Source organism: Aristolochia californica, unplaced genomic scaffold, assembly GCF_029961685.1.
Source record: "Aristolochia californica isolate CCGP_79_NKW_82.1479 unplaced genomic scaffold, dmAriCali1.0.hap1 SCAF_9, whole genome shotgun sequence".
Lineage (NCBI taxonomy): Eukaryota > Viridiplantae > Streptophyta > Magnoliopsida > Piperales > Aristolochiaceae > Aristolochia > Aristolochia californica.
The window spans coordinates 23,096,813-23,108,711 of record NW_027182290.1 but is presented as its reverse complement, the minus strand read 5'-3'; the positions used below and the strand labels follow the sequence as shown (position 1 = coordinate 23,108,711).

Sequence of the window (11,899 nt, the reverse complement as noted above, 5' to 3'; positions counted from 1 at the left end):
GTCGCCGCATGACCAGGACAGCATTCTCTGACGCAAGATTCCGAACTCTCTCAGACGTTACATTTGTCACTGCTGCTCCTACCTTCGTCGCAATTTCAAACTCGGGCTGCAGTTCAAGGCCCCAAATCCTAGTCATGTGATATCCAAGCCGGAGTCGTCAGTCATGGCTCAGGACGATGAAGAAGTTGATGAAACAGGCATAGAGCCTAAGGATATAAAATTGGTAATGACACGATCGGGAGTGTCTAGGTCCATGGCATTTAAGGCTCTCAAGGCTGCAGCTATCATCGTTCTTGGCAGTGAGATGTCCGTCGGCATATAGGACGTTCGAGTGGAGGACATCGTCGCCATCCAATCGGGATCTGACGTCAGAATCATGATGGTCATAGGAAGAGAAGGATACATCAGAATCACGACGGCCATTGTGTTATTTTTAGTAGGTGGGGTCCAGCCCATGAGTGGGCCCCACCACTAATCTCTTTCATGTGAAAGAGATAAAGTCAAAGAAAAAAAAAAAAAGGGTTTTGGCCGTGCGATAGAAACAGAGCGAGAGAGAAACAGTGCGCGAGAGAGAAACAGAAAGGGTTTTTCGCCGTGAGCAAAAAACAATGCCGTGCACGAGAAACAGTGCCGTCAGTGAGAAGAAAAGGGGTTCGACCGAAAGGAGAAAGAGAAGAGAAAGAAAAAAAGAGGAGAAAATAAAGGAAGGAAAGAAAGAAGGTTTTCGAAGCTTCTCCAAAGTCCTTTTTTTTTCTTACATCCTTATTTTGGTGAAATCTCCATATCGGGTGATCTCTAATCTCTATTTATTTGGTTATCTTTCAATTAGTGTGAATGAGTTTGAATTAGAAACTTGTTTTCTCTCATGATTTTGTAAACCTCAAGTTTTGGGCAAACTTGAGAGAAATTGATATTGTAAGCCCATATTTAATAGCGGAAGATTATTCGGATTTGCCCCGTGGTTTTTTCCCTTCACATTGAAGGGTTTTTCCACGTAAATCTTGTATTGTTGTTGTATGATTGAGCTTGGTTGTTAGAGCTTCCATAAAGAGCATTTGATAGTTTGATTGAGTGTGTTTATTTGCGCTTCCCATAACAAGTGGTATCAGAGCATTTGGTTATTTGGGGTATTTTTTTTTATCCAATGGAGAGTTCAAATGCAGCTAATAGAATGGTTGGTTTGAATGGAGAAAATTGAATAATATGGAAAGCAAAGATGGAAGACTATTTGTATTGCAAAGACTTGTATGCACCCATTGAAGGGGAAAAACCTGAAAATATTTTAGATGAAGAATGAAAGAAACTTGATAGAAAAGCAGTTGGACATGTCCGACAGTGGGTGGATGATAGTATTTTTCACCATGTCTCAAGTGAAACTTCAGCCAAATCATTATGGAAAAAATTAGAGGATTTATATGAGAGAAAGACAGCTGAAAATAAAGTTTTCCTCATAAGGAAGTTTGTGAATTTGAAGTACAATGACAATAGTTCCATTGCACAACATCTCAATAAGATAAAGAGTATTGTAAATCAATTGACAACCATGAAGATGGTTTTTGAAAATTAGCTCCAAACCCTTCTATTATTGAGTTCTCTACCAGATAGTTTGGAAACCTTAGTGGTGTTTTTGAGCAATTCCGCTCCGGATGGAATTGTGAGTATGAGTCTTGTCACTAGCAGTTTGTTGAATGAAGAGACAAGACGAAAATCACTAGGTTTTTCCCACTCTCAAGCATTGGTGTTTGAAAAGAGAGGTAAAAGCAAAAGCAAAAAACCTCAAGAGAGAAAAATTTAGAGGAAAGTCAAAGTCAAGAAGGGATCTTGAGTGCTACTATTGCCATAAGAAGGGACATATCAAGAGTGAGTGTCGGTTTCTCAAGAAAGCACAAAAGGAAGGAAAATATAGTGCCAAAGAAAAAGAGAATGAAAAAGATGAAAACACAATAGTGTTGGATATTGAAGTTGCAATTATGACTTGTGATGTAGATTCTCTTTTAGCAAGTGATTTTGAAACAAGTTGGATTGTTGATAGTGGTGCTTCCTTCCATGCTACTCCTCATGCAGAGTATTTTTCTATGTTTCAGTCAGGTGATTATGGAACAGTGAAAATGGGAAACACAGGTTTTTCGAAAGTTAAAGGAAAGGGGAACATAGTCATCAAAAGTAACCTCGGGTGCAAGATGATTCTTCGAGATGTAAGGTATGTCCCAGATCTTCGCTTTAACATAATCTCTACAGGCATATTAGATGAAGAGGGATTTGAGAGTCGTTTTGTTAATGGCAAGTGGAAGCTTTGCAAGGGATCACTTATACTAGCAAAAGGAATCAAGTCATGTACTCTTTACAAAACTGAAGTAGAAGTCATTAATGAAGGCTTGACTGCAACCCTAGAAGCAAACTCATCAAATTTATGGCATAAGAGACTTGGACATATGAGTGAGAAAGGGTTAGAGATTCTAGCAAAGAAGGACCTTTTACCTAAAGGTATGAAAATTTCTCCTTGTGATGATTGTTTGTTTGGTAAACAACATAGACTTACCTTTGCTAGAAATGCTCACAAGAAAGATACAAAGATTATTGATCTTGTTTATTCTGATGTATGCTCCATGGATGTTAAGTCTCTTGGTGGTGCAGAGTATTTTGTTACTTTTATAGATGATGCTTCGAGGAAGGTTTGGGTCTACACTATGAAATTCAAATGGGAAGTTTTTGATATATTTCAAAAGTTTCATACCATGGTTGAAAGGGAGACATGTAAACAACTTAAATGCTTACGTAGTGATAATGGAGGTGAATATACTTCTAGAGCATTTAAAGATTATTGTTCAAAACTTGGAATTAGGCATGAGTTGACAATTCCAATGACCCCTCAACACAATGGTGTAGCTGAAAGGATGAATCGCACCATTGTGGAAAGAGTAAGGTGTATGCTTTCTACAGCTAAATTACCTAAATCCTATTGGGGGGAAGTTGTGAGGACTGCAATTTATTTGATAAATTCGTCACCCTCTTACCCTTTGGGAGAGGATATTCCTCAGAGAGTATGGAAAGGAAAAGACAACTTATTCCCATTTGCTTGTATTTGGTTGTAAAGCTTTTATGCATGTACCCAAAGAAATCAGGTCAAAGCTTGATGTGAAATCTATTCCATGTGTATTTGTTGGATATGGAGATGATGAATTCGGATACAGATTATGGGATCCTAAGAATAGGAAGTTGCATAGAAGTAGAGATGTGGTCTTTCATGAAGATAAAACTATTGAAGACCTTGAAAAAGTTGAGAAAAGTCAAAGTACTCCAGATATTACCTCATTCTTGCCTCCTGTGTCCCTTCCTACACCAGTTATTGAAGAAAGTGTAGAATCTCATGAAGAGGATGATGTTATCCATGAAGATGTGACTCTTAATGATACTGAATTGGGGGAGCAACTAAATGAACCCTCTCAAGAAGTTGAAGAAGAAGAAACTCCTATTGAACAACCGGTGGCTGAACTTGAATTGAGAAGATCTCAAAGAGGTAGAATTCCTTCTCAGAAATATCCTTCTAATGAGTTTATTACTCTTACTGATGCAGGTGAACCTGAAAATTTTCAAGAAGCTCTGAAAGATAAGAACAAGAATATGTGGTTGAAAGCTATGAAAGAGGAGATAAACTCTTTGCATAAGAACCACACTTTTGAGTCGGTGACATTGCCGAAGGGTAAGAAGACCTTGAAAAACAAATGGGTTTACAAACTGAAACAAGAAGGGAATAATCAAGTCAAGTACAAAGCAAGATTGGTTGAAAAAGTTTTTAGCCAAAATAAAAGAGTTGACTTTGAAGAAATTTTTTCACCTGTAGTGAAGATGCCATCAATTAGACTGATTCTTAGTCTAGCTGCTAGCCTAGACTTAGAGATTCAACAAATGAATGTCAAAACAGCATTTCTCCATGTTGACTTAGAAGAGGAGATATATATGGAACAACCAGAAGGATTCAAAGAAAAAGGGAAAGAACATATGGTTTGTAAGTTGAAAAAGAGTCTCTATGGGTTGAAACAAGCCCCAAGACTGTGGTATAAAAAGTTTGACTCCTTTATGATGGGTCAAAGCAATAAGAGGACATCTACAGATCATTGTGTTTACTGTAAAAGGTTCCCAAATGGTTGTTTTATAATTCTTTTGTTGTATGTTGATGATATGCTAATTGTTGGGCAAGATATGAATTCGATTGACAGGTTGAAAAAGGATCTCAGCAAGTCCTTTGATATGAAGGGCTTAGGTGCAGCCAAACAAATTTTGGGCATGAGGATTTCTCGTGATAGAAAGGAGAAGAAAATTTGGTTGTCACAATATAAGTACATTGAGAAGATTCTTGAAAGGTTCAACATGAAAGATGCAAAACCGGTAAGTACACCACTTGCAAATCATTTCAAATTAAACTCCCAACAGTGTACTTCAATTGAGAAGGAAAAGGAAGTCATGGAGAAGATTCCCTACTCCTCAGCAGTAGGAAGTTTAATGTATGCTATGGTATGTACTAGACCAAACATTGCTTTTGCAGTTGGTGTTGTGAGTAGATTTCTTGCAAATCCAGGGAAAGAACATTGGGCTGTTGTTAAGTGGATTCTCAGGTACCTCAAAAGGCCTAGCAAATTGTGTTTGTGCTTTGGTGGTTCAAAACCTATATTAAAAGGTTTTACAGATGCAGATTGAGCAGGTGACATAGATGGGAGAAAGTCTATGTCAGGTTACTTGTTTACTTTTGCAGGGGGAGCCATCTCTTGGCAATCTAAACTTCAAAAATGCATTGCTCTCTCTACAACAAAGGCTGAATACATTGCAGCAACTGAAGCTAGTAAAGAAATGTTGTGGTTGAAGAGGTTGATGGGTGAGATAGGCTTCAAACAAAAGAGGTATGCAATTCATTGTGATAGTCAAAGTGCTTTGGAATTGAGTAAGAATGCTACTTTTCATAGTAGGACAAAACACATTGATTTGAGGTATCACTGGATTAGAGATGTGTTGGAAAATGATATGTTATCACTTGTGAAGATCCATACCGATAAAAACCCATCAGATATGATGACAAAAGTGGTGACCAAGGAAAAACATGAGTTGTGCACTATTCTAGCCGGTATGGAAGATTGTGGTGAGCCCTCCTGGAGGGGGAGATTGTTATTTTTAGTAGGTGGGGTCCAGCCCATGAATGGGCCCCACCACTAATCTCTTTCATGTGAAAGAGATAAAGTCAAAGAAAAAAAAAGAGGGTTTTGGCCGTGCGATAGAAACAGAGCGAGAGAGGAACCAGTGCGAGAGAGAAACAGTGCACGAGAGAGAAACAGAAAGGGTTTTTCGCCGTGAACGAAAAACAGTGCCGTGCGCGAGAAGCAGTGCCGTCAGCGAGAAGAAAAGGGGTTCGACCGAGAGGAGAAAGAGAAGAGAAAGAAGAAAAGAGGAGAAAAGAAAGGAAGGAAAGAAAGAAGGTTTTCAAAGCTTCTCCAAAGTCCTTTTTTTTTCTTACATCCTTATTTTGGTGAAATCTCCATATCCGGTGATCTCTAATCTCTATTTATTTGGTTATCTCTCAATTAGTGTGAATGAGTTTGAATTAGAAACTTGTTTTCTCTCATGATTTTGTAAACCTCAAGTTTTGGGCAAACTTGAAAGAAATTGATATTGTAAGCCCATATTTAATAGTGGAAGATTATTCGGATTTGCCCCATGGTTTTTTCCCTTCACATTGAAGGGTTTTCCACGTAAATCTTGTGTTGTGGTTGTATGATTGAGCTTGGTTGTTAGAGCTTCCATAAAGAGCATTTGATAGTTTGATTGAGTGTGCTTATTTGTGCTTCCCATAACACATTGAACTTGGACGAAATAATCTGCAACCAACATTTTTCTCATCTCCCAGAGACGTGCCCGCTTGGCAAAACCAGAGACTTGCTCGAAATAAGCTCCAGCTGGTCTTGATTCTCCCATTCCAGAACCATCCAATGAGATCCAAATCAACTCGAAGGCCGAGATGGTCTGCAATATTTACGCGGTTGCACTCTACATGGCATTCTCTGATTTTGCAATTTATATCAATTTTAGAAAGATTCAATCTCCGAAAACTTTTCTCCTCAGTTTTTTTTTTCGAGCGGCAGCTTGGCGCCACTTTGGGACGACTAAGACACTATCCAGTTGAATACGAAGCGAAAATTCGGGAGCTGAAAAATCCGTTTATTCAAAAATTAAAATAACTTACAAATAGCCTTCTAGACAAATAAAAATTCTTCCGTTTTACATTCCGGAAGGTATAGTATAAGGACTAAAAATAATCCCGGATCCGAATAAACACCCAACAGATCAGGTTTCTTCAAGAACGAGTCAAACTTTAAAGGCTTAGTCATTATGGGGGGTTAGTCAACAAACATAAGATTTGATCTTCATCTTCATCTTCAACTTAATCTTCATTTCATGCATCTATATGAATTTTATCTTCGAAATAGGTGTTAGTGTGGACAAATTCATATCCACTGGAAAACAATTTCCAGTGTTAGTGCCCCCAAATGAGGAAAACGCAGAAAATAAGAGAATTAGTAACTTGTAAAGTATACTTAATTAAAATATAATACTTAAACATTAAATTAGGTAAATTAAACATTATTACTACACGAATAACTAATTTAATGTATAACTAAAATATATTAATGTACTAATTAATTTAATTATATATTATATTAGTTAAAGATTACTGTTTATTATACATTAATACAGTCATTACGTGAGTCAATTAACTGTTCACATGATTAATAAAAAAAATAACGTTAAAAATAACTTAAACGAATATAATTCATTTAGTTATTAATTTATTGATAATATATGGTGTTCTTTAACATAAAAAGTCATGATTAAATAGGAAAAATCTATCACACTATATATTTTTACATATTATTAATTAAAAATATTTTTTCATTAAATTTAAAACCATTGATTTTATTAATTATACAAATGAGTTAATTAAACCAAGTGCTTGAGTTAATAATATTTTAATGACCACTATTAAATCACTAATACAATAGAGTAAATAAAAAATAAATATGATTAATAAATAAATAAGTATTATATTAATAACATAAGATGGATTTTTTACATGGTATTAATTAATAATATATTTTGAAAAAATTAAACATAATTAATTAATCAAATGCACACTTTAATTATATTGTATTTACCAGAGACTTAAATATGAAGTTTAATATAGTAATAAAATTTAACAAAATCGGAATGGGGGAAATGGGGGAAATCGAACGAAATCGGAAATGGGGGAAATCAAGGAAATCGAACGAAATCGAAAGGTATTTTGGGGGAAAAGAGAATAGTGAGAGAGAGAAGGGAGTGGGAGGCTGAAAGGGAGAAGAGTGGGAGAAGAGAGAGAGGAAAAGGAGGTCGAGAGGGATAAGAGAGAGGGAGAAGCGAGAGAGAAAAACGGAGAGCGAGTCTGAGAGAAGAGAGGGAGGCACGGAGACGAGAGATGGGGTGCGGGAGAGAGGGTGAGTCCGAGAGAAAACCGAGAGATGAAGGCTGGAGAAGAGAGGGAGCAGAGACGAAGGCCGGAGAGGAGAGTTCGAGAGAAGAGAGGGAGCAGAGACATCAGGGTCACAGAGAGACGAGAGAGGGGGTGCGGGAGAGAGGGAGAAAAAAATGAAATTGAGAAGAGAGCGAGAGAGGGGGTGCAGGGAGAGAGAGGGGAAAAAATAAACGTCGAGGGTTCGAATCCCCGCATTTCCTTCATCCGGATGATTGGCAAAAAGGGGCGGAAACCAGATTCTATTTTTTATAACGTGGAGATGATGTTCTGCTTAATCTCCAGCATCCAGATGACATGAAGTTTGGTGCTCCACTAATGAATGGTGTAATGCGGCTGATCTTCATCTTACCCTTTAAGTTGACTAACCCCCCCCCCCCCCCCCCCCTATATCTGCAACTTGTTCCTGCGTATGACAATAAACCATCTTTACAATTTCATCTTTTATTAGCTCACGAAGGAAATGAAAACGAGCATCGATATGTTTGCATCGACCATGCATCACTGGATTTTCAGAAAGTTTGATTGCTGAACTGTTATCACAATAAACGGTTGTGGAATCATGTTGAGCATGACTGAGAGTTTCCAATATCCTTCTTATCCATATTGTTTAATAGGCACATGAGATTGCAACAATGAACTCAGCTTTAGTAGTGGACAAAGCGACTATAGGTTGTTTCTTCGAGGACCAAGACACTACTCCTGAGCCCAACAACATTAACACATAACCTGAAGTGTTTTTCCTCTCGTCTAACTCCTCATCATAATCACTATCTGTGAAGGCAATCAATTCCTCACTTTCTTCCTTCTTGTAGAACACACCAAAATCAATAGTACCTTTCAAATACCTTAATATCCTCTTTGCTACTTGAAAATGAAGTTCAGTAGGGCAATCCATGAACCTATTGATGAGACTCACCACAAACATAATATTTGGACAAGTGGAAATCAAATACATAAGACTTCCCACAATTTGCTTATAGAAAGTACTGTCTATCTTCACTCCATCTCTATTTTTTATGAGCTTGAATCCAGGAACCATAGGATAGAAAACGGGGTTACACTTGTCCATGTTGAACCTGTCCAACACTTCCTGTACATATTTTTTTTTACTAATAAAGATGTCATCTGATCTTTGCATCACCTCAATGCCGATAAAGTATCTCATTTTTCCAAAACCAGTCATATCAAATTCAAGCATCATGGTTTTTTAAACTCAGCAAACATAAACTCATCATTCCCAGCAAATATAAGATCATCCACACAGAAACACATAATTAAGATCTTACCTTCATTTCCAGCCTTGATGAATAAAGTATGTTCATGGTGGCATTTTTCAAATCTTTCTTTCATAAAATATGACTCTATACGACTATACCAAGCTCGTGGAGCTTGTTTAAGTGCATACAATGTTTTTTTCAGTCTTAAAACCTCTGTTCACTGCCCTGCTATTCATAACCAAGTGGTTGTTCGACAAATATTTTTTCACTTAGTTCACCATGCAAGAAGGCTGACTTTACATCTAATTGGTAGATTGTCCACTTCTTTAGAGTTGCAAGAGAAATCAGTAGTCGAAGTATATCTAACCAAGCTACAGGTGCAAAAACCTTAATATAATCTACTCCATGCTTTTGAGTGTATCCCTTTGCGACCAACCGGGATTTGTACTTATCCACTTCTCCATTTTCATTGAGCTTTGTTTTATAAACCCATTTTACCCCAACCTTCTTTGCTTCAGCAGGTAAGTCTATCAACTCACATGTATCATTTCTCTCTATGGCTTCTATTTCTGCATCCATTGCTTTTCTCCACTTCATACTTTTCACAACATCACCAAATGAGACTAGATCATTGCCTACAAACAAAGCTTGGTATGCAGTATTTTCTTCTTCAGCACTTTCGTAAACTTTCATCCAAGCTGGTGGCCTTTTTTCTGACTCTTTCTACATTGCTATAAATCCTATTTTCTTCAGACTCATCCGAATGATCACCCTCTATATCTTCTGTTGAATTGTCACGGTGATCAGCGTCAATGTTTCCTCCAGTGTTATTTGTTGGGAGAGATTCTTTGTCACTTTCTCCTCAATCCAGATCAGCTATAATAGATTCTTCATGACTCGTGCTCTAATCCCAACTGTTTTTTTCTTCAAACTTCACATCTCTGCTTACTATTATCTTCTGAGAAATTGGATCATACAATCTGTATGCCTTCGATTCCTTTCTAACTCCAAGTAGAATTCATCTCACACTTTTGTCATCAAGCTTAGTCCTCTTATTATCAGGAATATGAACATGTGATATGTAGTCAAACACCCAGAAATGATTAACTGTTGGTTTAATTCCACTCCAAGCTTCTTCCGAAGTTTTGTTTTTAACCACCAAAGTTGGACTTCTATTCAGAACATAGACAGTCCAATTGACTGCTTCAGGCCAAAAAGTTTTTGGAATCTTTCTTCTTGAAAGCATGCTTCAAACCATATTCATAATGGTTTGGTAAAATTTTCTCTCTGCAACTCCATTCTGTTGTGGAGTATATGTTGTAGTCAGTTGTCTATGTATGCCATTTTCCTTACAAAATTTTGTGAACTCGTGTGATGTAAATTCCCCTCCACGATCAGTACGAAAACATCTTATATATGAACTAGTTTCTTTCTCAACACGACTCTTATAATTCTTGAAAGTAATAAAAGCTTCTGATTTATCTACCAAGAAATAAACCCAAGTTTTACAGCTAAAATCATCAATGAAAGTGATTAAGTACCTTTTCTTGCCATTTGAAGTAGGGTTGAGTGGTCCACAGATGTCGACATGCACCAGTTGACGATTCTGATAAGCCCTCCATGTGCTCTCTTTTGGAAATAGATCTCTGTGTTGTTTTCCTACCAAACAGTCTTCACATACCATTGAAGGAGTTGTGAATTGCGGCAGTCCATTTACCATTTTTTTCTGGTGATGAGTTTTTAAGCCACTGAAACTTAAATGTCCATATCTAGAGCGCCAAAGCCGAGTTGGATCCTTTGTAAGGGAAGAAAAACATATTTTTTCTTTTTGTTGTTTTCGGGCAGGTAAGATGAACTTTTTGTTTGAGGTCATTGCAGTCTCCATGACCAATCCTCTCTCAGGATGCTAAATTTTATATTTCCCATGTTGTATGAGAATTGCATGCCCTTTGTAGTTGTCCAACACTTAGCAAATTAGTTTCAGTTCTGAAACATAAAATACTTCAGTGATGAATTGCACAAGTCCATTCACCAGCATTCATATGTTTCCTTTTCCTATCACAGTCATGCTTGAATTATCTCCCAACTTTACAAAATTGTTAAAACTTTCATCAAGCACAGAGAAAAACTCCTTCTTGTCACACATATGGTTGCGACAACCTGAATCAAGAAACCATAATTCCTCTTTACTAGCTTCCTTGGAGTTCACATATGCCATTAGCAATATTTCTTCATTAACTTCTGCATAATGTGCCTTTGTCTATGTCCCATTTGTTGGACATTCATATTGAAAATGTCCAAGTTTATGATACTTGTAACAATCAATAGTAGACTTGTCAAAATTTTGCCTACCTCTTCCTCTCCCTCTATATCCGCCGCGACCTCGTCCTCTTCCTCCTGATTGTCCTTCATAAGTAACTTTTAATGCTTGTTCTTCCACAACATAACTATTCATGCATTGTTTATGCACTAGAAGACTGCTTTGTAGCTCATCAACAGACAAGGTATCTAGATCATGAAACTCTTCAATAGAGCACACAACATAGTCGAATTTTGTAGTCATAGATCTTAGAATTTTTTCAATGACCACAATATCCTCCATTTTTCTCACCATAAACTCTCATCTTGTTAGCTATAGTAAGAGTTCGAGCAAAATATTCATTCATAGATTCTCTTACCTTCATATTGAGTACCTCAAATTCCTTTCGAAGTATTTGTCGTTGTACACGTTGCACCCGTGTCGACCCCTTGTACTTTTGATTCAAAGAGTCCCAAATATTCTTCGATGTATCCTTCTTCAAAATAGTCTCTAAGACTGATCGATCAATAACTTGGAAGAGATAACTCTTAGCCTTCAAATCCTTCAGCTTTACATCTCCAATCACCTTCTTTTGTCCTTCTATGAGTTCTGCCTTTGTTTTTACTGTTGGGATCCCTTCCTCTATCAAATCTCAATATTTCATAGAATTTTTTTATTTTTACCCTTTTTTCTTCTGTTTTTTTTTTATTTTTGTTTTTTCTTCTGTTGTTTTTCTTCGAAACTTGCAATGTTCTATCTCCTCGAAGAAACCGTTGCTTTTCTCACCTCGAAGCAACACGAAGCTTTTTTTCGCTTTTTTTCCTCTCT

General features: G+C 37.1%; 1 protein-coding gene across 1 annotated transcript; it reads right to left on the bottom strand.

The window, feature by feature from the left end:
• Nucleotides 1-8,162: 8,162 nt before the first annotated feature.
• On the bottom strand, nt 8,163-8,756 carry LOC137940664 (secreted RxLR effector protein 161-like). The gene has a single exon (XM_068785810.1). It carries the CDS (start codon nt 8,754-8,756, stop codon nt 8,163-8,165), a length of 594 nt encoding a protein of 197 aa, XP_068641911.1.
• Nucleotides 8,757-11,899: the final 3,143 nt, after the last annotated feature.

Bases quoted from the DNA above. Each gene is read 5' to 3' on its own strand.
- LOC137940664 (XM_068785810.1), bottom strand. From the start codon at position 8,756: ATGATGCTTGAATTTGATATGACTGGTTTTGGAAAAATGAGATACTTT.